General features: G+C 43.9%; 6 protein-coding genes across 9 annotated transcripts; 3 read left to right on the top strand and 3 right to left on the bottom strand.

The window, feature by feature from the left end:
• The first annotated feature begins 2,288 nt into the window (after positions 1-2,288).
• On the top strand, positions 2,289-2,483 carry LOC122611471. The gene has a single exon (XM_043784590.1). The coding sequence runs from the start codon at positions 2,289-2,291 to the stop codon at positions 2,481-2,483; it is 195 nt and encodes a 64-aa protein (XP_043640525.1).
• Positions 2,484-2,945: 462 nt separating this feature from the next.
• Positions 2,946-8,284, bottom strand: LOC122626176. Of its 3 annotated transcripts, none has more exons than XM_043806331.1 (4): positions 8,054-8,284; positions 3,920-4,035; positions 3,722-3,861; positions 2,946-3,659 (listed from the first exon to the last, which is right to left on the bottom strand). In XM_043806331.1, the coding sequence occupies exons 2-4, from the start codon at positions 4,016-4,018 to the stop codon at positions 3,530-3,532; spliced, it is 369 nt and encodes a 122-aa protein (XP_043662266.1). In that variant the 5' UTR covers positions 4,019-4,035; positions 8,054-8,284; the 3' UTR covers positions 2,946-3,529. The 3 variants fall into 3 exon arrangements, with proteins under 3 accessions (XP_043662266.1, XP_043662268.1, XP_043662267.1); XM_043806333.1 differs by having other exon boundaries at positions 2,946-3,656; XM_043806332.1 differs by having other exon boundaries at positions 3,920-4,030.
• A 2,371-nt stretch (positions 8,285-10,655) lies between these two features.
• Positions 10,656-12,104, bottom strand: LOC122626583. 2 transcript variants are annotated; one of them, XM_043806899.1, is made up of 4 exons: positions 11,742-12,104; positions 11,028-11,208; positions 10,889-10,974; positions 10,656-10,814 (listed from the first exon to the last, which is right to left on the bottom strand). In XM_043806899.1, the coding sequence occupies exons 1-4, from the start codon at positions 12,102-12,104 to the stop codon at positions 10,656-10,658; spliced, it is 789 nt and encodes a 262-aa protein (XP_043662834.1). The 2 variants fall into 2 exon arrangements, with proteins under 2 accessions (XP_043662834.1, XP_043662835.1); XM_043806900.1 differs by having other exon boundaries at positions 10,656-10,793.
• Positions 12,105-15,095: 2,991 nt separating this feature from the next.
• On the top strand, positions 15,096-17,553 carry LOC122620990. The gene has a single exon (XM_043798701.1). The coding sequence runs from the start codon at positions 15,205-15,207 to the stop codon at positions 17,236-17,238; it is 2,034 nt and encodes a 677-aa protein (XP_043654636.1). The 5' UTR covers positions 15,096-15,204; the 3' UTR covers positions 17,239-17,553.
• Positions 17,554-18,282: 729 nt separating this feature from the next.
• Positions 18,283-21,812, top strand: LOC122615970 (GATOR complex protein Wdr59). Its single transcript, XM_043791174.1, has 6 exons — positions 18,283-18,719; positions 18,785-18,995; positions 19,052-19,335; positions 19,396-19,569; positions 19,627-21,480; positions 21,595-21,812. Exons 1-6 carry the CDS (start codon positions 18,408-18,410, stop codon positions 21,667-21,669), a joined length of 2,910 nt encoding a protein of 969 aa, XP_043647109.1. The 5' UTR covers positions 18,283-18,407; the 3' UTR covers positions 21,670-21,812.
• Positions 21,813-21,948: 136 nt separating this feature from the next.
• LOC122615963 (enhancer of mRNA-decapping protein 4 homolog) lies at positions 21,949-27,721 on the bottom strand. Its single transcript, XM_043791160.1, has 11 exons — positions 27,522-27,721; positions 27,158-27,438; positions 26,884-27,092; positions 26,259-26,659; positions 25,947-26,200; positions 24,289-25,868; positions 23,915-24,152; positions 23,612-23,852; positions 23,382-23,547; positions 22,787-23,309; positions 21,949-22,708 (listed from the first exon to the last, which is right to left on the bottom strand). Exons 2-11 carry the CDS (start codon positions 27,421-27,423, stop codon positions 22,519-22,521), a joined length of 4,068 nt encoding a protein of 1,355 aa, XP_043647095.1. The 5' UTR covers positions 27,424-27,438; positions 27,522-27,721; the 3' UTR covers positions 21,949-22,518.
• Between the last annotated feature and the right edge of the window lie 54 nt (positions 27,722-27,775).

Genomic DNA, 27,775 nt, shown 5'->3' with positions numbered 1-27,775 from the left:
TTCTTTAAAAAAATATATTACAATGTAATAGATGCACATTTTCGGAAAAGAAGTCAGGCGTAACAAAATATTTAAAATAAATTATATTTAAAATTATTATAGTTAAATCACTATCGCAATGATAAACTTATTCAATTTACGAACTTTCACTGTTGCTAACTGAAATCCATATCGCCGGCTGCAGAGTTCCGTGACATGAGGCCAGAACCAAATCCATGTTCCGATTCCCTTCCCTTCCCGAGATCCCGAGAGCCAGGCCCAGCTGGTATCCATCCAGCACAATTCACTTAAGGCCACCGCTTTGGCTGGCCCCCACCAAGAGGCCCCATGAATCCAGAGCATTTTTCTAACTTCCTTTTACCAATAGAACAAAACCAGCACAAAGCGCCGCGGATAAAGTGGAATGACAACAGGAGGGCTGGCGGAGATCGGTGGGCTGGCGATTGGGTAGATGGGAGCAGCAGCCACCAACCGGTGGCCAGGCGACCCAAAGCTATGCGAGCCAAGAAACGGGCGCGAGATCAAGCCAGGTGAAGCCAAGTTCGAGTCACCGGTTGCATAGTTGACCAGATCGGGAGAAGCGAGAGCAGCAGATCCCCAAGACCATGCCACTCCAATGACCAGAGATGAGCACGAATCGTGACTGGCTGATTGCGGATATGGATTTCAAATGGTCAACACAAGGTCCATATTGGCTTAGATAGTAATTGGCAGTAATTGGGTTTCTTTAAAATTATTTTAGTCCACAATTTGAATATTTGGCTTAAACTTAAAAACAGAATGTATGACTTGAATGCATTAATATTTGTCTTAAGTTTTCTTGATTACAGCAATGCTCCTTAAAGTTATTAATTAATGTAAATGTATGCATGCGCGCTTTCATTTTTTATATATTCTTATTTATTTAATCAATTATGGGATTGTGTCACGTGGTCATCTCCAGTTGGAGCCACCAACTAGATACAGATATGCGCGGCGCAGCCAGCGGCAACTGGACTGCTGCGCTTCTGCTGCGCTGCTGCTGCTGCTGCTGATGCGGTTGCTGCTGCGACTGCGCGGTTGCAGATACACTTTAGGGGCATGACATGACTCGCATACGAATTATTATAAACGATCTGGCGCAAAAACTAACAAGCGATGGGGCCGGGACTTGGCTGGACTGGAATGGAATGGACCTCGCCTGCTGCTCTGTGGGCTGTGGAAGTGGATGTGGATGTGTAAGTGGATGGATGTGCTCTGTGCGGAGGCAGAGGTGCATGTGGATGTGGCGGCCAAATGGGCGGCAAGGTGACGGCGAAGGCATCGGGCAAAAGGAAGGCGAACGGGCGGGCGGTCGGGCGGAAGGTGGAAGGGGGAGCGACGGACGAGTTATGGTGGCCAATTGCAAAGTTAATGGAGTTTGGCTACTCCAGCAGTGAGAGAGCAAATGGAGCAGGGGGATCGGGCTTGAGCTTGAGCTTGGGGTTGGGTTTGGGTTTGGGATCGGGATGGGGATCGGGATGGGGATCGGAATCGGGATGGGGCGACTTGAGCGGATGCTGGCCGAGAAGATACAGCTACTGGTTCGCGACTCGACTCGGTAAAGATTGAACTTAATTTTGCACAAATGCAATTTATAGAAAATTGTTGCCACTTGTTTTCACGTTGATGGCACTCGGGCACCGAGTAGATAGATCATCGGGCGGGGTGGAGCCGGCTGGAGATAATAAATGCAGGTAGCCATTGGATTCCTGGATTCTGCCCGATGCCTGCAGCTTGGCCATTATTTAAATTTTTCCCCCTCCGCTGCCCGTAGTAGTAGTAGTAGTATGGCATACGTTTTTGCAAAAATTAACAATTAAAATGTCTAATGGCAGAAGAAGTGAGGCGCGATAGAGAAGGAGAGTCGGGCGAGAGTCGGATCATAAACGCGCTGTCCCATCAGGTAGGTCGACATGACATAGGTGACTCCTTCTTGGAACTTCCACTCATCAGCCGGGGCAATTAGTTTTCCCTTTTTGGCATCGGCGGCCGCAGTTCATCTGGGGATTCGCGTAGGATCGATGGAGAATCCGAGCAGAGGAAGTGGAAATGAGCGAAGGGATTAGCGCGGAATGGTTTATTGGCGGCGAGTCGCGGCCATAAAACTGCGTCCTAATCCATCAACGGACTCCTGGAATCCTCTCGAATCAAGGGTCCCGAAGGACAGGTAACCGATACCATACTACCTCGGAGTATCGAGCTATAAATACACGCACTGCACCCTGTAAACCAAATCAGTCTCGATTGCTCGCCGCATTTGTCACAATATGCTAATTGTTCGCTATATAATCGCCTTGGTCTTTTCCATTTTCATGGTGGCCACATCCCTGAAGATCGAGGAGCGCTACCGGCGCTGCAATGGCTACAAGATATCCACTCCGGATCGATTGGTCATCAAAATGGAACGACGCGGCGGAAAGTGTCCAACCAAGTTTCTAGAAAGGAGGCGCTTAAGAGTCTAAGATACCGAAAGCTTTCAAGGATCCCAAGTCGAAAATCAGTGATAAATTCCTATGCAACTCGACGGAAAATTAAAGCATAAAGCCTCAGAGGCAATTCACAATGTATCAAATTCAGTCTAGTGAAAGTTAAAATATTAAAATATTATTTAAATTAACTGAGATCAACTGCTAAGCAAAAAAATACAAAATGTAAAAAAAATATTGCACAATGAATGTGTTTCAAAAATATACCATTGCAAAATTGTAAACTAGTGATAGCCAGATATATGTATGTATATTATAAACTCAAATAGTTTTTAATAATATTTCATAATCATTTTTTAAAAAAATTAAACGTTTCTGTAACAAAGCACAATGTTTTAATTGACTTTCAGACTAGGAGTAATACTCATATTCAGATAGTGGTATGTAAAGGTTTTTAAATGGAATAAGTATAAAGTCATTTTCTAACATTTGGGCGCATTTAGTTTATTCGTATATATTTATAACTTTTATTTGGAAAGGTATTTTACATGTATAGTTTTGTGTAGGTATTAGATGACACCAAGTTTGCATTCCTGTTTGTTGTTTCAATTATTTGTATTATACATTAGCTGGGACACTTAAATTTACAAAAGCACATAGCTGTAGGAATGCATTTTATATACTATATATAATATTATATAATTTGCTTTACGAAGCATTGTATTTCATTTTACCACACCATATGTAAAGCGTAAATCAAGAAACGAAATATTTCAATTTCAAATGTTTGTGCTAATATTCAAGTAAATAGGTACATCATTTATTTTTTTTTGGCAACTACAATGGAACATTTTTTCGTACGTTTCGTAGACATTCAAAAGGGATAAGTTGTATATATATATATTTGTATATATATGGATATAGTTGAGTCTTAGCTTTAGTTTAATTGCACTAAACATTTGCGTTCATCCATTATGCTAATCTTTGTATTTGGCTTATATGTTTTGGTTTGTTGAAATGCTTGAATTGATAATTTAACCAAGAGCTCTGGGTTCCCCGATGATCTCCAGTTGTCTGGGAACTTACTTCCTAAAGCAGGAGATGGGGTTAAAGTAGCACTGCCGGTATCTAACTTGACGTTTGCTCTCGGGCAGCCGGTAAAGTTCGTTCACATTACCGTAGGTGGGACTCCTCAAATAGGCGCTGTAACTGCTATAAACAATTAACCACAATTTGGCATTATATACAAGGGTTAATGGTGGTGTTCTCCTTACGTGGGTCTGTATTGGGCAAAGAGCATCTGCAGCCGGTCCATCGGAATATTGGGATAGATGGCCTGGGCTGGCATGTCATAGCCACCTCCGTAGGCGCCGCGCACGTCCTCCGCCTCCTGGCCATCGAGAACATCGGAGTCCTAAGAATCAAGTCAATGAGTTACACTTTTAACACGTTCTGAGCAGATTATTACTCACCGGTCCTGTTTCGCCTGCCGAAGGACGAGCCTCGCTAAGGGCCATGAGCAGAGTGAGGAGTAGGCCGTAGCACAACAATATCTGCACGAATTTCATCATTTTTAAACGCTTCTGCACTGAAAGGGATACATCAAATATAATACAACATTTAATTAAGAAACCACTTTAAGAAAATTTATATTCTAAAGTTCATAACCCTTTTAATAGCTCAACCGCAAGCCTTGTTCGAAAGTCTAATTCAATTATGGTTAATAGTTCAATGTCCATTTAGTTACGAGCTGCTGTGGTATTCCAATTAATGCAAATAGCTGCAAAACTTCAAAGAGAAATGCGAGGACTTTGTCCCCAGCTAATCCCGAAGCTCAAAGGTTGTCAAGAGGCGAGTGCATGAAGTTCAACTAGTCACATTTTTAATTAAAGGTCTGGATTCAGTGGAATGGCTTTCATACGCATAGTTATTATTTTGTAACACTTTAGACACAATTCAACCTGAATGGAGGGGCAACAAAGCGGATTGCAGTTACTCAAAACACTTGCGGCCACCAAACGTGACCTGCATTTCTGCATTTGTGCATTTCTGACGTAGACTGGAGTATCCTGAGTATGGTTTTTCACCTTAGCCCGGCTTAAGTGCATTTCCGCAATTAAAAGCGGATATGGAGCTGCAGCTTGAGCGATGCAACAAGCTCACCCACACGGTCATCCACTTATGCGTTGCATCCGTAATACAATGGTCGATAGTGCAACGTGTGGCAGCCACACAATAGGCCCGTGTGCATGGCCTTGTTCAAGTCTTGTTGGCCAAACTTTAATTGATTCATCAGAAGCTGACAAAGGGCGTGCTCGAAGTTGGCTGGGGTTCCCTTTATACATATGTATATGTGGGTAATCATTTAAGAACTTTCATGGCCAGTTTCGTAACGTGTTGTCAACTTGGCAAAAGTGATTGATCAAACAAAGGGTTATTCAATCAGTTGTTCAAAGCTGTAGAGGTGAAAGGTCACTGATAAAGGATACAGAGAGTATGCAACCAAACATATTATTCAGTTGGCAAATTAAGTATCCATTGCAAGAATCAAACTAACTTCATTTCAACTCAATGTCTTTTCTAATCTTAATCAAATCTTAAGGAATCAGATTTATTATGTATTTTATGAACAATCCTTTATGTGCATACTAAGTACGATTATTCTAATTAATATGTATTACCTTATGAATTAATCATTTTATGTAGTTGCAGCTCAGATCAAAGGTAAATACTAATGTAATATAACTGATAGAAATATCCAAACAAGTCTACTAAAACTGCAATCAGCAAGTAATTACTTGAATTACATAAATTATGACATCATGGTAATTGAAGTGGGTGTGAAATCAAAGGGAAAACCTCTCCCGCAGGACATGAATACATAAAGAGCTCGTGTTTGAACATAAATCCCCGCTTGGCCGGGGAAAATGAGGTCATCAAATGACTCTCAGTATCATCATCATAATCATCACAATCATCTGCATGCAACAGGTAAACGAGAAACTGAACCATCGGCGTGGGCACAAAAGGCCATATAGACATGGCCCATCGAGGACCTCAACGATGTGGCCCGTAAACGTTAACGACTTGTCTCATTTGCTTGCTGCAGCTCATAAAATGTCGCTGCTCCTAGATGGTCCTTAAATTTCAAGCAGCTGCTTATGCGAATGCATTTTGCGATGGAGCGTGTTATGGCTTCCAAAAGCTGAATTGCAAATTAGCTATCTGTTTTGAAGAAATGTTCAAACAGCTTTACATAGACTGGAAAAGGCTAAGATATTTTCCTAAAATATGATTTTTATTTGGATCTATTTTACTTTACCAATTAAGAGGAAACCCCAGATTGGTAGTAGCAATGCCATGTTATCTCGCGGAAACGTGCACTGTAATTGCTGCCACTGAAATATTGATAAATATTGGCTCATATGGGAACATTTCCGTATATTTATTGGCAAAAGTGCATGCGAATCGCTGAAAACACTTTACAAGTGAACTTACACTTACGTAGAGTTAATTACAATGCCCACAGGCCGGCGAACTAAACTTTGGGCTCATTAAATATTTGTTAGATTAAGCAGCTAGTGGGTGATAATAAATAAAAACTAATGACGAGGTGGCCAACTTCTGCCCACACCTCGGCGTGGCTTTAGCTGGATCAAATGGAATAATAAAAGGCCAAAAGCAGACGGGGCCCTAAAGCCCGACCCAAAGCCAAAAGCATAATCAGGACACATTTATTGCCACCGATAAATAATGCTCGAATGTTAATTGGAAATTTAATCTCGCCGCCGTGGCAGCCAAAGAGTTGCAAGTGCCAAAGAACAAAGCGGTGCGGTAAAGTGTAAAAAAAGTAAAGGCAAATGCAATTTCACGTGGCACTTTAGACTCTACATTATTATCCTGCCAAACACGGCGACTTAATTCCGGCTTAACTTCAAGTTCCCTTCATTTTTTTTGTCACATTTAGAGCCTGTGGCAAAAGGAACTTTAAAATTAGCCAAGAACGAATGTCGCTGGGCAAATATTTGCCTGAAGGACCTGGCGTGGGCTTCATTAATGTGTGTGTGTGTCTCTGACAGGAGCCGGCAGGACGATGGCCGTGTCCTTGGCCATGTGATTTATCTGGTCATATGATATTTTCGAGGCAGCAAATTAAAATTACGTCAGTCAGTCACCAAAAACTGGAAACTTCAGACATCTTCAAATACATACGTATCAAGAGGTTCGAAATGTTTCCCTTTTCCCTGCCGGAGTGTGGAGCACTTGAAGTTGTATCGAGTTTCTTTGTGGGATCTGTTTTTTGTGGTTACGTTCCGATTGGCGGAAAATGCGGTTCGAAGTGGAAGAGTTATTTACCCAATTAGATTTCAAGTTTAGAAGATGGGGTGACGAACATTCGCAGAAGAATGTGCTAAAGAATTTGTGCCCTTTTTAAAGCTGCATTGCGGTTAGGAGTAAATTTAGAATAGATCAATTGCCGCCGGTCGTTGGTTACATTTTCTATTACTTTTTGTTTGAGCTACTTAAATATTAAAATGATGTCTATTTTGGTTTATTTAACCTGATTATCACAGCACGCAGCTTTTAAAGCAAACAAGAAGCTGGCCCTTCTCCTCCAGATTCTCCCCCTTCACATTTCAGCGGAAAATTAGCTGCCTCATTGATGCCCTTAACCCGCAGGAAAAATGCCTCGAAAACCGTAGGCGTATTCTAATAAATATTAAATGCAATTTGATTGCGGTTTCGGCGGGAATCGACCAGGCCAAAACCAAACCAAAGCAAACCAAAAAGCAAGTCAACTGAAGTTATTTATTATCAGCAACTCGAATCGAGATGGAAGTTCGAATCAAATGAGGTGAATGTTTTGTGCGTATTCCTGATTTTTCTACGCTTCATAAATAATTCACATAATTTTCATTGAGCAGCGGAAGCAGTTGCTCCTGATTTCTTCTGTCATTAGGTGGGAAGGTCCCTGAGGAAATTGATGCTCTGGCATATTCAAAACAAAAAGAAAAGGAAACGGGCGGTAAAAAATGGCCTATGAATTTCACATATACGTCAACATGGGGGAGTTTTTAAAGGGCAAAAAGGAAGCTTTCTTTACCTTCCATGCTGTGAAGGCCTATCAATTTTCAGCAACGTTTATGAAATTATTTTAGGAAGTGAGCCTTTGACTCAATGTAAACGAGAAACAGAAAAATTGACCCTAATCATTCATTAAAGAGATTTTGAAGATGTAAAAAACGGAGTATAAAAACTAAGTAATAACAAAAAGGTGAGCCAAATAATGTTCTTATTATTAAACTATTACACATCTAGTTAGAAAAAAGTGACATAAAAATTGAAATAATTTTGAAACTGGCTAAGTTTTCGACCGTAATGCGTACAAAATGTTTATGCTACTTTTTTTTCCAAAAACATCTCACTTGAAGATTTGTGTTTAATGCAAACAGTGATATCAGCGGCTATAATTCTTCTTTTACCCTGTGATATTTCACCTGTGCCACAATTTCTGCGCCCACAAATTAATTCTGGCAGACACACAACTGCCCAATTCAATTAATCGCCGAATTCCAATTGGCGAAGGTAAACAGTGCAATACTCACCGATGCTTTTCGACTGGATGAGATTGGGAATAGCCGTGTATGGAATTGGCGTCGGTAAAATTAGAAAAATCTGGCGCCAGGAAATTTACCAATCGGTAATTCGCGAACTATTTGCGTTAGTTTTTGCCTTGAATGGTTTCAGGAGTTTAAGTTGGTGGAAAGTCGGATGTGATCCTTTGGCCGGGTTGACTTGTTGCCGCTGTCGCTCTATCGATGTGAACGCCAAGAAGGGAAATTGGTAACTCGATGTTGGCGATGCCTGCCACTGGGCTTTATATACAAAATAGCAAACAGCACCCAGGGCAGCGACAGCGACGCCGGCAGCGGCAGAAGCAGCAGAAGTAGCACCACCAGCAGCAGCAGCAGGAAGCACGAGCTAACGGAACAGCCAGGAGGCTGAGGGGGCGGCCCACTGGGTGGGGGGGTAATTCGTTAGGGGGCGTCTGTTGAGGCAAAGCTTTATGCCTCATGTCAAGCGGCACTGCAGTCGGCAGGAATAACACTTGTTTATAGTACCTGGCATACGAGGAGGGGGTGGATGAGGTGCACAGATCCTTAAGGAGATTAACGCTATATGGTCACAACCAACGACAAGATAGTCGCATAAGAACTTTTCAAAGTTCGAGGTTCATTTTTATTTAGATGGAGTGTAAGTATGTGGAAATATCACTGATCGAAATCAAACTTCCATTTATCTTACATGAAGCGGCACTCGAAACTTTTAAAATGCCTTCAAATACCCAGTTTTAATAACAAGTAAAACAATACTTTCTTTAAAGTTTACTAACAAATATTATAAAAATGAATGTAGAGTATTATTGTTATTATTATATATGTTTATTATTATATACATTAAAAAAACTCTTTTTTCCTTGGATTCATGAGAGGGTATAGAGCATCTCCACGTCGCATACGGCACCAAAATGCCAACAGCCAAGTGCTTTCTGCCCGTACAATGGGGCGTATGAACAATGTGCGACTTATTAATTCACCACACGGACATGGACACTGTGGGTAGAATACGTGGACCACCCACAGGCACCCTCCCCTCCCCCTCCCCTTCCACTTGGCGTGGTGAGTAGCAGCGAGCAACGGCACCTGTTGCTGATTAACTCGACTCGTACGAAACCTGTTGCATACTTAGCAGCGCTGTGCTCTGCGTATCTATGACGTTGAGATTACACGAAAACGAATCGAAATGCATTTGGACAGTAGGCTGTAGGTCTTACATCCGCCATTGATTTATGAACGCCATTGATAGGAAAATTGCGCCATGTGCGAAAGTGAGATTATGGCATAAACACACATAAAAATAGATACCCATAATCTAATAATATAAGGTTGTATAGCATTCGTGGAAAATTAAGCACTTCCGCCAGTGAAAGCAGTGCATGCATAAATATGAACATAAAATAAGTATTAATGATGGGGATTCTCATACATATTAATTATGCCAAAAACATAATTTTTAATTCCGCACTAAAGTTTTATGGATTACCAGGTATACTATAGTCGCAAAAGTGAAGTTGGAAACTTACGACTTGTGTGTGCTTTTTGAAATCGACTTTTGCTCCCGATGCCCATCAATTAACGCTGGCAATTAGCTGTACATAAAAGTCTATTAATGTGTGCTCCAACCAAATCATTATGGCCACTATTGGCCAATAAAACTTTTGCCTATCAACTTGGCAGCCAAGGTGGCTAGGCAATAAACGTGCTTTGCACACTTAAATCGATCGCCAGTTTAGCTTAACTGCACATTTATGGGAAGTTGACCTCCAGATAATAATATGCATTGACTTTCAGTTTTGATAGTTTGCAAGAAGTTCAAGTGGCTTATTTGCATGGAAAGGCGGATAAGATTGATTGAGGAATTTTGTACCTTAAAAAATAAAATGTGCACAGCAACTATTACTTGTAAGTTATGGATATGACAGAGAAGAAAACAAAAAAAAGACAAAATTACGCATACTCATGGTGGACATGCAAACCTTATATTTTATGATAAGCACCCCTGATCCTTGCATTTAAATAGATAAAGCTGCAGATATCAGTTGATAGAGAAGATACTTCCGCTTGGAGCACGCCCACAATTTGCACCCGAAAATAGATCGTAAAAGAACACGAACTGCGGGCATGCGATGGATTTGCTGAGAATCGCGATTTATGGCTATGTCAATCAGCATTAGGCAGAATAGGCAGGATTACCTGTCTACCCCAAATTGCCCTCAAATGCGAGTATACCCGCGTAAATTTATACTCCCATACGAGTATGGGTGTTTGAATTAATTTATTTATGAATGCCGTTGGACTTATCGCTGGTGGTTTATTTATAACGCAGATTCACAGTGAGTTACAAATGCACAAATACATTTACAGAAACAGATACTAGATACAGATACCACTAGATACAATTACAGAACTCGGGGATTTCAGTTAATGGCGCGAACAACTTTCACAACAGCAGCGCAGCAATATCAAAACTGTTTTTCAAACACATCTCTGACGATCGGTTGGAACTCGAAATGATTGTGGCTTTAATTCCACTCCAGAGACGGCATTTTGGCTGGATTTTTATGGGTGTTCATGGGTGGTTTTTTTTTCAGAAGCAGCTGACGGCATTGAAATAGCAACGCCAGTACGCTCGGCCACCGCCGGATCCGGATGATTGGATACGCCGGGAACCAGCTGGGGAACCGGAATGTGTGGATGTCCCAGATCGATCGGCGCCCGCTCTTCTCTGAAAGCTCTTTGGCATTAACTGGAATTTTCTTACACATCGCGCTGCTAATTTTATGTCTTATATTGCAATTTAGGTTTTATGTTCCAACTTACTGTTTCGCCAGTGGCGCGATTGATCTGGTTCAAATCTTTGAAATCATAATCCAACATTGTTCCCGAATCGTCGTCACTGTACATGCCTAAAAACATACGATCTTGTAAAAATGTAGTCTTTATAATTGCAAGCACATACCATCCTCTCTAACTTGATGAGGCTCCATTCCGTTGTGGGATTCCCCGAATTTACCACTCAATAAGTTTCTGTCCCCAAAGAATTCGCCAATTCGTTGTTCACTTCTCTCCTGTTCGAGGGCATGATGCAAAGCAACCATCAGTCGATCCAAAAGTAATGCGGCTCGCTTGGGAACCACCATCTATAAGTTTGTAAAATACAAATAAAATGCAATAATAAATATTAATATATTAAAAAGGATTATTTCATATGGGAAATAGGATTTGCATATTTATAGCTTGATCTAAACACATTCGATATGAAAGATTTTCTTAGACCTAATGGCACTGCCAATTCTGTCTGCACTGCTGTAAATTTCAATTAGTTAAATGTTATTTTTCCGAGGTCTTTAGGCCCACTTCCCACGCATCAAAACTTGAGCCCACAGAATATTTAATTTCTGTATAAAAGTGCTTTGGCCACAGTCCGCCCCTCATTAGACCCCAACACCCCAATAGTGTCCACCTGGCATAATCAAAGTGATGTGACGTCAGCTCGGCTTTCAAGAGAAAATTTAGCTGTATCCTAGGGGTCAAAGCCGAAAAGCAATCAAATGGAAAATATACGATTACAAATTGTGTGTAACGTGATAGGGATTCAAAAAAGCGAGTGACCAACACGTCCCACGCGGTGATTCCATTTTTGCACTTTATAATTTTCGGAGATTTTCCTTACCGGATACTCGTCGTAGCCCTCGTCGGCTGGAGCACTGAAAATCTCCTCCGGCTGGCTGGGTGCCGACCTGGAACCGCCCGCCCGCTTGTCATCCGCCGGAGTGTTGGCCTCCGGCAATGTCACCTCTCCGGCTGCACTGCCGCCAATGGAGAGCAGCTTGTTGGGGGATCGTTTGTCGGTGCCCGGATACACCATCAATTGCCGGCACATGTGCAGCTCAAAGTTCTGGATGAGGACGAGCAGGATAATCAACATGGCTGGTAGGTGATAGATTCTGCTTGGTGGAGAAGCCTCTTTAACGGCCAGACTCGTGGAACTCCTTCTCCTCCTCCTGGCAGTTTGGCGACCAGGTGGGTGATGCATTCTTGTGTCCTACTGGCGGGAAACTAATTAATGTCAAGTCTGTCCTACGTTGAACACTTTTGAAAAATCAACTGAAGCGTTGGCTTTATGCGTTCGACGCTTTTATAGCAGCCAGTTCCTTGGCAAATCGCTAGTTTCTTTTTTTTTGTATTTTCTTTTCTCGTCCTGCCAGTGCTTTTTTACAGTAATGAAGCATTATAGACGCTTGTTAATCGGGATGGAGCTGGTCCAACAGTGAAATGCTTTTTTCATACTTTGATTTACGACTGCGGCTCCCACTCGGCGTCCTTGTTGTTGCTCCTTGGCTGCGGCTCTTGCTGTAATTACCGAACATCAAAATCCATGTCCTGCCTGCAGCCAAGTTATTAACGCACACACATGCACACACACGTATCGGCCTTAAGTGGGTGGAAGGATGTGTGTGTAGGTTGCAGCCTGTTGCGCTTTTTCGGTAGGTCGGTTTAATGAGCAAAATGTGAAAGTCCTTTTTGGGCCCAATTCGCCAACCCACTTGTTGCTCGTTAAGCCCAAAAAATGAGATGCTGGGCAGTGGAATGGAATGGCCACGAACTCGGTTGACTCCTCGCTGCATGTGTCCTTTCACTGCGTCCCTGTGTGGGCGCCACTTAAGTGTTTTGCATGCCTGCCCTTAAAATGTGGTGCATCCTTATTAAGCGAAGGACTCTTGGTGGATTACTGCTTACACGAATACCAAATTAACCTTTTGCGATTCATAAGCTGGCAACCATTCAAAGCAATGGAAGCATGGCAGGCTTTAATATTGTTTCTTAACATTTCTATGATATTCATAACTAATGACTCTGTTTTCAAAAAACTAAGCATAGCTCCAATAAAACAGCAGGAGGTATAGGAATCAGAGTTCATTGGCCATGAAACATTTCTAACCTATTAATTACCTACTTTTGCTGATTCTAGCATGCAAATCGTAATAAAACTACGAAAACAAGTCGTAAATGTTCTCATAAGTATGCTTCATGTGCAACATACTCAATGGCTTAAGTAAATTTAACATAGTTTGAGTAGATGAATACTAAGTAAAATAACAACTTTAATGCATTTGAAATGTAGTATACAGAATTATTGAATTAAAATTCTTGTTCAATTTCTTTTGTAAAATAACAATAATATCTAGGGTTAACTAGTATTCTAATTCTGTTTAATTTTAGCCAAAATAGCAAAATTTTAAATAAAAGTTTGTGTCTTCAGTAAGTAGTATTCAGTTCCACCAGTTATTTTCTTAGCGTAGCCCAGTCGTACCCGAATTCTTTCCCGATTTCTCACAGTGTAGTTTTGGCATCGCAGCATCCCTGGAGCATCTGACACGAGCACGCGCCTGCGCCCCAGCCACCCACCCGCTATAACGGGACTGTCAAAACACTGGGAGAGCGGAAGAGCGATAGAGCGGGAGAGAGCCAGTAACCCAGTCAACTGGGAGCCTGCAGCCTCCGAGTCCTGCGGAAATCCAGTGTGCGATGTGGAGCCAACTGAAACGGAATTAAGTCTGCAGTAATTCGCCGTCGAAAGCGTGGCAATTGTGAGCTCGAACAAAAACAAAAACACCAGAAACGCAGCAGCAGCAAAGAGGCGGAGGGGAGCGCAGGACGAAGGACGAAGGAGATGCAGGCAGCCGAGCGAGGCAGTCGTGTGAAAATTGTTGTATCGAAAGTGCATAAAATGTGGCCCACAAACAATTAGCGGAATAAGCAGAGCACGGAGAACAAAACAAAAAGTCGGACTAACTAGAAAGCAAACAGGATGTCAAGGACTTGAGCACTTGAGCGGGGAGGGGGGAGCGGCAGTGGCAGTGGCTGTGCCAGGCGAGACTAACAACAGGACTTTGGGCGCATCAGGACTCGCAGCAAGTGACGCCAAGATGCGTGCCTACTACACGGCAAAGGATATGCGAAAATACGGCGATTTGAGCTATGAGTAAGTACCAAAATGGGAAAGTCCCCCCTTTTCAACATCAAAGGATTCCGAAAATGGCAGATGTGGATGGGGATGGGGTGCTAGGGGAGACTTTTTGGGGCAAGGGACAGGTGTGTCATTGTGTGTCATCGCTTGTTTGCTTGAAGCTTTCAAGCCGAATGCCATTTCAACGCTTATCCATATCCTTCTGGCCCCCAAATCGTTCGATTCCTTTGCTTTTCCGTGTGTTTGCACGAGGAAAATGCAATTGCAAGTGTCAATTGAAAATTTGTTTTTGTCCAAAATCGAATGGATGGGAATGGAAATTCGTTTGACAGGATTTCTTTTTGTCCGGTAAAAGTGGGTTAATTTTATTTATTTGCTTTCGATTTCATTATTTAAGTGGTATACCAACAGATTGGTTTGTCCTTAGGGAAATCTCATTCTGTATCTTAAGTAGAGACATTGTTAAACCTTTAAATACAAAGGTTATTTAGTTGTAGTTCTTTTTTCTTAGTGCCTCTTACAATTTCTACACTGCAACATCCTTTCGTATGTTTATTTATTATTGCCTACTTCAGTGAACATTCCGCGTATGCATATTCATAAACTAGCCCCGGCTTAAATTTGAAAACATTGACAGCATCACGTTCTCCGGAATTTCTTGACATAGGAACCACACTTCTGCTGGGTGTGGTGGTGGCTCGCAGGACCTAAAGTGGGAGGAGCTTGGTCTAGGTGGGCAGCGGATTAAGGACTTTCGGCTGAGTGGCTACTCAGAGTGCCTCCTTTGTCTCGGGCAGCCATTATATGGTTTGTTGCCTTAATTAATGGCTGTCAGCATAAAAAACTGTTAAGCTATAGAGAATACAATGAACCTAGCAGAGGTGTGCGGCAAACATAGAAAGTTCAGGGGGTGAAAAGGAATTTTTTAAAACTATTATTAGTATCATTGAACATGTATTTGCCAAACATTTGCTATTACAAATCTTCAAATCTGAAGTATGATATTCATTGAGATTTTTCAATGTAAAGCAGAACCTTTCAAGCTCTATTACTCCATAACATTTCAAACACCTTCCCTTGGCTTTTTCTGCCAGACATACAAATCAGTTTAATCGTTTCTTTGCTGCTACTCAACAGAAGCAAGTATCTGCTGGATCCGAAGTTTATGACCAAGAGGGACCTGCAGCAGTACTACCGCTACTACAACATGAACAAGAACCGTGGACAATTCAAGAAGGTTGTGATTGTGATCTTCGCCCTCTGCGTCTTTTCCTACCTGTGCGTGGACTACAATCTCAGGACGAAGCTCCTGCGTTTCCGTGATGGATTCGATTTTATGGCCCGCATCGAGGACCACTACGGCGGAAATGTGACAACGGCCTATTTCGTTGACACCACCGGCTGCCGGATGCCGCACTTTGAGGTCACCGACGACACCATTGCCCAGTTCATGTTCAAGCCGCGACCGTACAGCTGCAACAGAGCTCTGATCCGGACCAGTGACACGATTCCCGGACAGCTGCACCTCAATCTGGAGGCCAGTGAGCTGCTCACATACTACAACATCAGTGATCTGTCCTCCGTAAACTGCAACTATACGGAGGTGACGCGGAAAACCGATGCCAGTAACACTTACACTCCGGCAGTGAGTTTTAAGCTGGATAAAGTAATGAAACTGCCACTCAGCTCGGAGTTCATGTGCATGTGGTGCTACGATTCCTTGGACAAACTCTTCTACAAGGACTGTCATTTTTTTGCCGTCGATAAGCCAAAGATAAGGCCACCGCTTAGAACTGGAACCGATAGAGTGAGCTTCAACAAGAGCAAGGAGGAGCAGGAACGGCTTTCCGTGATGATACTGGGCATGGATAGCCTATCGCATCTAAATTTCCTACGACAGATGCGACGAACAGCGAACTACGTGCGAAAGCATCTGTCGCACGTGGAATTTTGGGGCTATAACAAGGTGGGCGACAATACCTTTCCCAATCTCGTGCCCCTGCTGAGTGGCTTGGAGGACCAGGAACTGAATCTGGCCTGCACGCCGAAAACATTGCGATCCTATGACAGGTGCTCATTCATTTGGAAACGCTACCAGCAGCTGGGTTATCGCTCCATTTTCGCCGAGGATGTCGCCCTGCTCTCGGCTTTCAACTACAATCAAAATGGGTTTCGAAAGCAGCCCACGGATTACTATCTGCGACCCATGATCATGGAAATGGAGAAGACTGTGGCCTTCAAAAAGGACCTCAACATGCACCTGTGCATGGGCAGCCGCAGGACGGCGGATGTACTGCTCGAATACATGAGGAAACTGGTGCCCCGGATGAGCAGGGATCTTTACTTCTCATTTTTCTGGACAGTGGCTCTAACCCATGACTACTTCAATTTCCCCTCACTACTGGATGAGGCCATGTTGCAACAGCTGACGCAGCTGCAAGATTCCGGAGTTCTTAATCGCACGGTAGTAATGTTGCTATCCGATCACGGACTAAGGTGGGGCTCCTTTCGACGGACCTACCAGGGCATGATGGAGGAGCGCCAGCCCCTAATGATGCTGTTGTATCCGCCATGGATGAACGAGCGCTATCCGGAGGCCATTGCGAATCTCAGGTTGAATGCCCGCCGGCTAACAACACCATTTGATGTGCACGCGACGATGTTGCAGCTCCTGAACCTTCACAATCTGGAGGCGGATCAGTTGCAACGCAGATCAGCAGAGATGGACGAGCCGGATAGCACGCTGCCCAGAGGCATCAGCCTATTCCTGCCCATCCCGGCGGCACGGACCTGCGAGCAGGCGGGCATCGCTGCCCACTGGTGCACCTGCCACCAGCGTCAGGAGCTGCAGACGAACGATCCGCGTGTCCAGCGGGCGGCGCGTTACCTGGTACGCCTGATTAACAACCGACTGAAGGATAGCTCCCAGTGCAGGACCCTATACCTGAACTCCATACTCCAGGCTCTGATTGCGGCGCCGCACTCGAAGATCGTGAAGAACATCTCCACGGACTATGCGGTGGATATCACCCTGCGATTGCAGACGAAGCCTGGGCTGGGTGTTTTTGAGTCCACGGTGCGCATGACGGGCTATACGACCGTACTCACTGGCACCATCAGTCGGCTGAATCTGTATGGAAGCCAGAGCTACTGTCTCAACGATCCGGCCTTGAAGATGTTCTGCTATTGCCACAGATAAGATGGCAATGTAACTGGGAGCTTTCGGGGATGGGGTGTTTGACATCAAAGACTTGAAACCCATTAACGTAGCCTTAGCCATAAAACCTAGTTTATTTCTATGAAATAGTCAATGTTTGTATAAAAAAAAGTATCCAATTTTAGCCTTTTCCGTAAGGAGTTCCCAGTCTTAGGCACCTATGTAGTCACGGTAGTTAAGCGGAATTTCCTTTATTTCCCACTAACTTAGAGGACAATAAACTGAATGAACTAATAATCGTAATATCCGCGGAATTACTTTGTGTATGTAAAATAAATGATAAACTATTACAGAATAGCGAGGGAAATGACAAAAATAGAGAAGAATAATCGTAACTAATATCTGTGGCACGTAATGTTGTACCCCATAATTGAGTTGTTAAAAACATACGTAATGCACTTCATATTCTTGTTTAGGCATTTATTTACAGCCCTATGCTGAGTTAATAGATGAATAATATGATGACATTTTTTAAATGAGTCAATTAGGAATATTCCTTTCTAGTTACAAATTTATTAAGATTCTAAATTATATTTACACACGTACTTTAATTATTTTCAAAACATTTAGGAATCAATGCACATGTATATTTTTGGTGATTGACAATTTAAAATATATAATAAATCTTTAAAAAAATTAAATGTTTTTGTTTAACAAGACAATATCTTTATTATAGTTGTGAGTATTTAACTATTTTACATATTTCATTTCAAAAATTTAAATTCCGATAAGCGATAGCCGCGTGTCATACGTTGTCATCGATACTATCGAATAAACACTTTCAGCTCTAGTTGTTAACAGTGCTGTCGTTATTCTAGCTATTTTGTGGGAACTACTAAATTTTGAAGCTACATATGTACATATTATATATCATTTTTGTATACATTGTACATAATTATATTCAGCTATAATATTCCACTTACAGTATTATCGAAAAATATTTGCAACATCCATTCTTGCTAAAAAGGTTAGAATAAATAGCTCGAGTAAATTCATTTGTCGAAAAATAAGCCTTTTCGCCAGCACTGGCGCCTGTTGTAATTGTATATCGTTCTTATCAGTTCAGTTTTTTCGTTTAGTTTTTGTTTTTTGCAAAAATGGATTAAATTCGCAGTTTGTTGCTTTTTGAGCTGTCATTAGAGTAGGACAATATGCCGCCCACGGAGACTCTGCGTCCGGGAGAACGCGGATCAGCCGGAGGAACGGGAGCAGGAGCACCCGAACAAACGTACATTATCAGGCAGAGCAACAAATACTATGAGCACCGAGATTCCCAGGCTACGGCCATGTCGGTTGATTACTCGGGGCAGTGGGTGCTCCTCGCCGGTCGTGGTCACCTGGCTCTGCAGCGTTTGGGGCAGGACGATGGATCTTTGCGACGACATGAGAGGCATTCAAAGTACGAGGTGTCCGTAGCGGAATTTGCCATATGTCCCAGTCGCAAAGAATACTGCGCCATTGCGGTAAGTATTAGAAGTTATGTTAACATATGGGCTGCCCTTATCCCAGTTTGCCCTTTGAATTTCAGACCAGCCAGCATATAGACATCGTTCGCTGGGGCACTGCGGAACCCCACTACGAGATGTCCTTGCGTGGACATACTCGCACAGTGACTGATATTGATTGGCATGGCAAGGATCCGAACCTGCTGGTCAGCTGCTCCATAGACACCTTCTCTCATATTTGGGACTTAAGAGAGCCCCGGAAACCAGCCTTGTCCTTAAATGCCGTGTGCATGTGTAAGTTTCTATTAAATAATTAAAACGTTCTCATATTACAATAATTATTCTTTCAGCTGGTGCTACCCAAGTGGGATTTAACCGCGTTTCGGGAAACCTTTTGGCTGCCGCCCATGATGGAGATTTGCGCATCTGGGACATTCGCAAGGGTAGTTGCCCCACTCACTATATCACAGCACATCTAAATAGAGTGCATGGCATCAATTGGAGCCACAAAAGGGAGACCTGCTTGGCAACAGCCAGTCAGGATGGAACGGTTAAGTACTTTGATGTGTGTAATCCTCGCAGGGCCGAGAAGATCATTACAACCATGTCGCCTGTGTGGAGAGCAAGATACACGGTAATTACTATACGTTGAGCAGAGCTGATGGCTATTCTAAACACATATTGTTTCCTACAGCCTATTGGCAATGGCCTGGTTAGCATTGTGGTGCCCCATTTGGGCCGTGGCGAGAATAGTTTGCTGCTCTGGAGCAACAGCAAGCAAACGGACCCGATTTGTTCCTTTGTGGGGCACACAGATGTCATTCTCGACTTTGCCTGGCGTCCAAATCGTGAAAGTTCCAATGAAATAGTATGTATTCCAAATACTCCATATTTCTCTTACTTATGCATTGAGTTTATTAATTAGGAACTGGTTACTTGGTCCAGAGATCGCACGCTAAGGGTGTGGAAGATCGATGATAATATGCTGAAGCTTTGCGAACCGTCTGCGGAAGAAGTAGAATCTCGTTTCGAGCCCGATCTCAGTGAGTTAAGAGTGCCTACACCTCCAGAATTCCTGCATCCGCGTTCCATATTGGTTGCCGCTTCGTTGCCCATATCCACGGGCGACGGTGCTTGTAACACCTTGCCCATGGCTCGCTCTCCCAGCTTTGGAGGTGGCTACTATCGCAGGGAGGAGCCCCACATTGCCAGATCGCTGACAGATCAGCCCACGTGTTCGCTGCACCACGAGTTCTCACTGCTCAACACGAACATGCCTCATGTGGAGGTAGACACGCTAGATGCCATAAAGCGGTACGCCTGCTTTAAGATTTGCGCCGGTGGACACACGGTAATTTTACAAGTGACTTTCACGACTTCGTATCCAAGTCCTAGTGCTCCGCCAGACTTTCAGCTTTGCCAAGGAACCACTCTGTCCAGTGAGGTGAGTGGGGTTCTGCTGAAGGTGCTGCGTTGCAATGCATTGCAACGGGTCAAGAAATCCCGCACCTGCCTTGAACAATGTCTACGTGCCCTAGTGGCGGTTATGAAGAAAAAGGTGGCCGCTGTAGGCGGAGCGGATCGTAGTCAACTTGTCCTGCAATCCCCTCGGCTGGAAGGAGCTTTGTCAAGCACTCTGCACGATGCCTGCATTCCATATCCACGGACGTCAGGGGTTCATTTCAATGCCGTTGGCATGCTGACCACTTTCGCCCAGCCGGTGAACAACAAAAGGCTGACCCTGCGGTCACACACAGCATTAACTCCGAGGACTTTCTCATCGATTAATGGTAGTGGATTGCTAGGCAATGTGATGGTTACCGCCCAGCGGGAGGCAAACGCCTCTTTTTACCTCCAGGAGAGGATGATTTCGGGAAAACCGGGCAAACAGCGAGCCATACGGCAGATGAATGGAAGTCCGGTGGTTCACGTATACGACACAAGTAGCTTACTCCACATTAACCGCAGAATGGCTCGGGAGTTCTCCCTAGATAAGCGCAACATAGCAGAAACGTGTCGTAAGAATGGAGAGATCTGTCGCCAGCATGGGCGTTTGGACTTGGTGCCCGTGTGGCTGTTGGCGGAACTGATAGCCACTCCCCAAGTTCCTCATGAAACACTCAACGAGCTGCTGTTCTACAAAGATCCCTTCAAGAAATCCCTGCTGGAATCACTAATAATGCATTATGCTACCTCCGGTGATATACAGACCGCTGTGCTGCTGGCTTGTTTGTTTGACAAGTGCCCCACGGGTGGAGGTGCCATCATTGAAAAGACAGTTCGACTTCCGCCGCAGCTTAACTCGCAAATTTCACCGTATCACACGGTGCTCCCGCTTGACGTGAAGTCATCTTCTTCCTCCAACACTTGGCAGCAACTAAAGCAACTACGCAGCAACTCTTGGTCCGACTCCCTGGATTTGGAGATAAAGCAAATCCAGTCTGATGCATACGCTTGCTCTTTGATTAGACGTGCCAAGATGCCACTGTTCGATCAATTTAAGCGCGCCTATGCCGAAATTTTATTTGGCTGGCAATTGCTTTCGAAGCGCGCTTTGGTTCTCAAGCACACGCAGAATACACCACCCCCGGTCCAGGGTGTGGAATTTGTTACCGAGTGCAGGACGTGTGCCAAGCCCAAACGAACACCCAAGTGCGAGCCCTGCAAGCGCCCCGTGCTCTTCTGCGTCCTCTGCCGTTTGCCTGTAAAAGGAGCAGCAAACGCGTGTCTGGCTTGTGGCCATGGCGGTCACATAGATCACATGATGCAGTGGTTCGAAGTATGTATCTATCTGAGTTTGACTCGTTTGGTTTCTTGTGTTATACACAAATCAAAAGATGTATGGATTTTTACGTTAATTTATTCTTATGCTATCTTTTTGTATCCTTTCTAGAAACACAAAGTGTGTGCTACCTGTGGGTGCAAGTGCTTGGAGCGCACTTCAGAGCTACTAGCCCTACTCAGCTGATTCAGATCTTGCAGCAATAATCTTACTTAACTTTCTCTCGTCTGTGTGGATATCAAAATAGTTAGGTGTTTTTTAGTCATTAGGCAAAAGATTTTTGTACGATTTGCATACCATTGTGAAATATATGACCACTTACTAGCCAAGCTAAGGGTAAAAGCTTTATGGAACTATTCACATGACCAAAATAATGTGGTTACAATCATTCAAGAATAACTACATCTAGATTTTTTCAAGTACATACATTTATTCTTTTTTATTATCGACTTTTTGCTTTCTGTTTTATTAGCTTAAATTCTACGATTTACTTGTAGTTTTTGCATTTGCAATCATAATCATTTTCTGTTTTGTCCGTCATAATAAAGTTTGCTTTAGTTTTGAAAATAATTTTTTAATAAGTTTCTACAGCTCCGTTTCTTGATTTTGTGTTTTCTTTTGTTCATTAAGCGTCATAAATATAAAAATGAAAATAAAATGAAACTTAAAGTGCAGCACTGGTAAACTGCTTGCAAAAGTTAAATAATAATGATAAAAAATCAATATTGCAATTTAGTAGGGAAATCTTTCTAAAGATAATACATTTTTGATATAGCGACATAAACATTAGATATACGGCCTTATTATAAACAAATCACGCACAAAACAAATAAACAATAAAATGAAAGGCATAGATGTAATTTCAACTCTTTAAGGGATGAACTTGGCTGAGAGCTTTTTAGCAGATGAACTGCTTTCTGGACTTAACTACAAGCGTGTATTTATAAATGTGTTTGTGGTCATAGATTAACTATCTTGGATCGGATGGGTAATCTATCAAAACCAGCCACTGGCTAGGTTATAGTTCTCTTGATATCATTTCAGCTGATCGCGGTACGTTATGATCGCCTTCATCAGCAGACGGACATTGCTAAACTCCGAATTCTTGGGGCTGTTTTTGATGAACTGTTGACAATTACGATACAGCTCAGTAAGCACTTTAGGTGCGTGCTCGCGGGTAATGGGATCAGCCATATTGATGGCCAACAGGGCCTCGTTGAGATATCTGCGTAGGGAAAGATGCACATTATTAATGTAATCCTTTGTAAAGTTTGGTTACTTGTTTAGTTCTCTTTTAGCTTACCTCTGCTTAAGCTCATTATGATTGGTCATGTCAGCGGATATTTGCTGAATGAGCGACAGTAGAACCTTTTGTTCCAGTCTGCATCCCTCTGGTGCGAAGGCCTGGTTGCTGTCCGTGTGCCGGAGAGTGAACTCCACTAGGTCCAAGTCGTTGGCCAGTAGAGCCTGATGGAAGGCCTTGTTGATTTGTCCAGCCAGCAAAAGCTGCTTAATGCTGTCCCTGAGGTCGTAAGGTGGTGCAGGCGTAGCTGCCTGCGAACGCATAGCCATATTCTGGGCTTCCATGTGCTTGCGTAGCTCTGCTCTTATCGTTTCCTGGACCTGACGCGCAAGCAAAATCTCCAAGCTCTTCACTTCTCTTTGCGTCTCAAGCATGGCGTCCGTGAGTTCAGTACGGTGCTTATGCAGGCTGCTCTCGACCAACTGCTTAAGCATAGATAACTTGTTATTTATCTCCTCGGTATTGCCACCCCCGACTTGGGGCTGTGGCATGTGCTGCAGGTAGGTGTTGAACTGGACCATAACTAGAATTCAAATGTGCAAGTTTAAAAGGTAGCTCTATTTATCTATCATGATTGTGATGATCATATACTAACAGTCTTTTATGCCCACACTGAAAGCGTCATGCAGTTGTTTAAACATGTTTTGCGAGGACTTCTCATAAGCTGGAATCAATGTGCTGCTCATGGATTCAATGAAGGCGGTTTGAAGGCTGGTTTGGACACCAATCAACACGGACTTGCCAAAAGTGTCCAGAAATTGCTAATGGAAATAAATTAAACTCTTAATTATAAGCATCTTTAGATGGACTTTGAGAATTGCATACCTTGCTTTTGCACACCTGGGCAATATTCTCCTTTACCGTTTTGTCAAACACACTCAACTTCTGCACAATCTCCACTTGCATTTGAGCTTGGAGCTGGTCCATCTTGGCATTCACGCGAGGAAGCAGTTGGCGCTGCAGTTCCATGTTGAGAACGTTGCCAATGATGTCTGTAAAATGGTTCATGACGTACTGATTTAGAACCTGAAGCACAGATTCACGAAGCTCTCGGTTTTGACTGTCTCTGTAAGAGGAATTCGTTTAGATTGTGGCATGCTTTGGTCAGTAATTTTTGTAATATCTTACCGCGCTGCCAAGAATTCTGTAAGTTTCTTTTTATGCTCGTTTTCGTATCGCTTGAGGTACTGCTCCATTAGCTTGGACAGTTGCATCTCAATTTTATATGCTAGCTGACTAAGATTTTTAGGCTCCAATGAAGTGTCTTGTTTGCTATGCAGGGACACCGCTGCTTCCTGCTGCTTTTGTAGCTTGTTGACTTCGTTCTCCAATTTGTTAATTTGTTTCGATTGGGCCTTTACTAGATCTGCAAAAAATTAATTTGGAATTTGTTATTATTTCAAGTGAGTTTTATGTTAAATGTTTTGCAATGCTAATCATTATTTGAATACCTCTTCTAATAGAAAAATTAACATTTCTGATTAAAGATTGCAATAACTCACCTATGAGTAGTTCCATTTTGGCATTGAGCTCTCCAGTTCCACTCGAACCATCGCACGCTCCGCCCGCGTTATTGCTGCTGCTGGTGTTGCTGGTGTTAAGAGTTGTGGCCGTGTTATTGTTGCTGTTGCTGCCCACACTAGTGTTATTGTTGTGGCCTCCACCTAGCGTAGGCGGCACATTGCCATTGTTGGTATTCTGCACCGCCTGGGACATGATCTGAGCAGCATTCTGGAGCTCAGCAGAGTGGGATGACAGCTTGACGATGGGCCATGTTCCGTCAACTGCTTCTGGCAACGGCGATGAATTGGCCAGCTCTTCTTCCTCGTCGTCATCATCATCGTCCAGATTTTCGAGCTCTGCCTCGTAGGCATCGGCATCATCCTGTGTGGCCATTATCTCCTGCACCTCTCGACTCGGACTTGAACTGCCGCTGGCCAAGTTCTCAGCCACATTGCGCTCCGGATTGCGATCAATTGCAATGAACTTCTTGCGAGCGTCAAGCTTTTCCTTAAGCTTTTGCTGCTCCCGGTCCTCGATGAGAGTGTTGTTCATTAGGTTCAGGAGAACTTCCGCATTGGGGTTTTCGGAAGTCTTGGACGTTACCGTAGCCAGCATGCGTATGGTTTGCAGGACCGCTGAATCAATGGATCTATCCTGACCGCTGCTGGCTGTAGAGCTATCAGTTCCTATGGAAGTCGTGGTGCTAGTAGATACAAAGACAGCTGCTGCCGATGCGGTTCCGCTTGCACTAAAGGCATCTGGGGTCATGAGATTAACCTGCTGCGGATACGCGCTGCTTAGTTGCGGGGATTCTGACTTGGCCGCCTCCTTAGTGGCGTCCTGCAGGATGGCTGAAGGTGCTGCTGCCGCGGCTGCCGCCACAGCAACTATGGCAGATGAGCTGCCCGTTGAAGCTCTCTTTGCTGATTTTGCAAACAATGCATCCAGCTGTACAGCACCCACAGTTCCGCTGTTGGGTGATTCCGGCTCCTCCTTGATTAGTAGATTGTCTTCCGGTGTCTGTGATCGCTTGCTGCTCAGGCTGCTTCGCTCCGGTTTCTCAGCCACGCATGGCTGGTAGATTATTTGACATTCCTGTAGGCTCTTTGCCTGCACCACAAACATATGCAGCACAAGGGCACTGGTGGAATTGGAATCGTCATCAAAGTCATCGGGCTCCTCAATTGGATAGTAGCTCTCGATGGAGTTCTTTACACGACGCATACTAGCGTTCACAATAGAAAAGGAGAGAATTCCTGAGCTCAGCTTGAATTCGGCCACATTCTGAATGCGTTTGGAAGAGTCGCATGCCTCTCCTTCGCTATCGCTACCTCTATCCTCGGATTCTTCGATGCCAGTACTGCCAATCTGCATTACATAGACGGCCAGAGAGTCCAGACAGGACAGCACCAAATAGTTTGCACTGCGATCTATGCCCGCAATAAAGTTTCTGGGCTGCACAGATGACGGACTACTTGCCACCACGTTGATAGTTTGGAGGCATTCCCACAGCGAGCAGTTCCAGAGTTTAATTTCGGTATTGGCATCGCTCGTAGTGATCACGTGCTGCCAGTAGGAACTAAAAAGGAAAAGTTGGTTTAATCGAAATGTTGACCACAGATTATTTGTATTCAATTATATTATAATATGCACTTACTCTTCAACAGGCTTGTTGATATTGTCGAGGAAAAAGAGTGAGCAGACCTTCTTGCCATCATGTGGCTTCCACTCGTGCAGGCAACGATGGTTGCGCACATCGAACAAATAAATTTGGTAGAAGCGAACTAAGCCATCGGCACAGGCAGCAGCCACAGTGGTGCCATCCGGAGACAAAGCGGCGCACGTTATCAACGAGTCCTCTTCTATCTTCAGATATCCAGATTCTAGAGCTGCTGGTTGGATCTTGCCGCGCTGTTAAGGTAAAAGCCATTAATGATATGAATGACACAGAACATAAACACAAACAAACCCCATGCTCGGAGACAATCATCTTCACTTGAAAGCATTGGAATTGAGAGCTTCGCGACCAAATGAGGAGCTGATTTTCATCGTCATCGTCGTTGATTGGAACAGTGGCGCTGCTGCTGCAGACGTAGGGACACCAGGAGACCATATCGTACTCCGGCACATAGTTGGCGATAGGGTCCTCCACCTTTAGGACTAGATTGCACAGCAGGTTGCCTTCGATTTGATCGACTTTGTAGACAAACAGCGAGCTGACATCTATCACTGCTAATATACGCTCACGGTCCGTATGGGCAAACTGCAGATCTAAGACCTCGCCGCTCATTCCCTTGATCAAGGCTCGCACACTGGTGGCTATGTTGCAGACGCGTACCATGCCCTCCATGCCGGTGGCTTTGTTGTTGACTGGGAGCACAATATAAAATATTGGTTAGTAACGTTCATCATAACATAGTTTCTAAATCAATTTTTAAATAGCTCAGAATACACTTCATAAATATACATAGATTATCATTCGCCGAGAGCTACTTAAAATATTGATTAACGTAATTCACAGGTATAACATCAATAACTTCTAGGATCTTTGGCTTTTTTTATAACATTCAAGAATTGTGAGAACAATTTCTTACCATTAATAGCGTACGCCAGGTGCTTGCCATCGCGGTGGACAGCCACCAGGTGACCCGGATAGTAGTACTTGCGCTCCCACTTGTAGTCGACGATGTTCTTTAGCTTGACCTTGGAGGAACCGCGTGTGTGAACGCCGCCTGACGTGAGGACCTTGGTCTTATTGGATCTAATAACGCGGCAGCACTGCTTCTCTTGCGCTTGGAAGTGGCTGAAAGGGCACCAAAAAGGAACAATTAGGCACGGGCGTTCTATCGGTTAACTGGTGGTACGCACATGACTTCCACCTCCTGGGGCTCCGCCGCATTGCCGTTGGCGGCAATCGGCTTGTCCTGGTCGGCGCTGGTGCTCATCCCGGATGCTGCGTTGATGGCCGGAGCACTAATGCGGATGCGGGCGTCTGCTGACGGTGGATGGTACGCGGAACTCGCTTTGCCACACCTTGGCGACCGGTGGACAGACGGCGGCGGGGAGGAGGAGGCTGACAAAGACGTCTTACGAAAGATTGGCAAGTGTGCAAGCGCGAAGAGCGCGATTAACATTGACACATCGGCTGACTGCAGGTGGGAGGATGATACGGCATGGGGGTACACATTATTAATTTCGCCAGTTGATGAACAGAAACGATTCGCACACCAACCTGCCCAATCAATATGCAGCAGTCAAATGGTCTCCTTTACTCCTGCTTAATGCACCCAGCCCGAACTTGGTAACTCTGGCCTCCAGCAATTGTTCGTCCACCTTGCAAAACTAAACCATTTAGTTGGCTGCTTCTCGTAAACTCACAAATTTTCGCAAAACTTTTTTTTTTGCCGCAAAACCCTAGCGATGTGTAGCGGCGTGTGCAGGAGCAATCGATAATGGCCAGCGTCTGTTATCGGCGACATGGGCCAG

Source organism: Drosophila teissieri, chromosome 2L, assembly GCF_016746235.2.
Source record: "Drosophila teissieri strain GT53w chromosome 2L, Prin_Dtei_1.1, whole genome shotgun sequence".
NCBI classification, from domain to species: domain Eukaryota; kingdom Metazoa; phylum Arthropoda; class Insecta; order Diptera; family Drosophilidae; genus Drosophila; species Drosophila teissieri.
Note: the sequence above shows the minus strand (reverse complement) of the source record. Positions and strands in the feature narration are given on the sequence as shown.

Bases quoted from the DNA above. Each gene is read 5' to 3' on its own strand.
- LOC122611471 (XM_043784590.1), top strand. From the start codon at position 2,289: ATGCTAATTGTTCGCTATATAATCGCCTTGGTCTTTTCCATTTTCATG.
- LOC122626176 (XM_043806331.1), bottom strand. From the start codon at position 4,018: ATGATGAAATTCGTGCAGATATTGTTGTGCTACGGCCTACTCCTCACT. The intron at 3,862-3,919 runs GTGAGTAATAAT...CTTGATTCTTAG, and splicing joins CGGCAGGCGAAACAGGACCG to GACTCCGATGTTCTCGATGG. The intron at 3,660-3,721 runs GTAAGGAGAACA...AATTGTTTATAG, and splicing joins TTTGCCCAATACAGACCCAC to CAGTTACAGCGCCTATTTGA.
- LOC122626583 (XM_043806899.1), bottom strand. From the start codon at position 12,104: ATGCATCACCCACCTGGTCGCCAAACTGCCAGGAGGAGGAGAAGGAGT. The intron at 10,975-11,027 runs GTATGTGCTTGC...GTATGTTTTTAG, and splicing joins TCATCAAGTTAGAGAGGATG to GCATGTACAGTGACGACGAT. The intron at 10,815-10,888 runs GTAAGTTGGAAC...AGAAAATTCCAG, and splicing joins ATCGCGCCACTGGCGAAACA to TTAATGCCAAAGAGCTTTCA.
- LOC122620990 (XM_043798701.1), top strand. From the start codon at position 15,205: ATGACCAAGAGGGACCTGCAGCAGTACTACCGCTACTACAACATGAAC.
- LOC122615970 (XM_043791174.1), top strand. From the start codon at position 18,408: ATGCCGCCCACGGAGACTCTGCGTCCGGGAGAACGCGGATCAGCCGGA. The intron at 19,570-19,626 runs GTATGTATTCCA...TTTATTAATTAG, and splicing joins GTGAAAGTTCCAATGAAATA to GAACTGGTTACTTGGTCCAG. The intron at 21,481-21,594 runs GTATGTATCTAT...TATCCTTTCTAG, and splicing joins ACATGATGCAGTGGTTCGAA to AAACACAAAGTGTGTGCTAC.
- LOC122615963 (XM_043791160.1), bottom strand. From the start codon at position 27,423: ATGTTAATCGCGCTCTTCGCGCTTGCACACTTGCCAATCTTTCGTAAG. The intron at 25,869-25,946 runs GTAAGTGCATAT...TTTCCTTTTTAG, and splicing joins ATCAACAAGCCTGTTGAAGA to TTCCTACTGGCAGCACGTGA. The intron at 23,548-23,611 runs GTATGCAATTCT...TATTTCCATTAG, and splicing joins CCCAGGTGTGCAAAAGCAAG to CAATTTCTGGACACTTTTGG.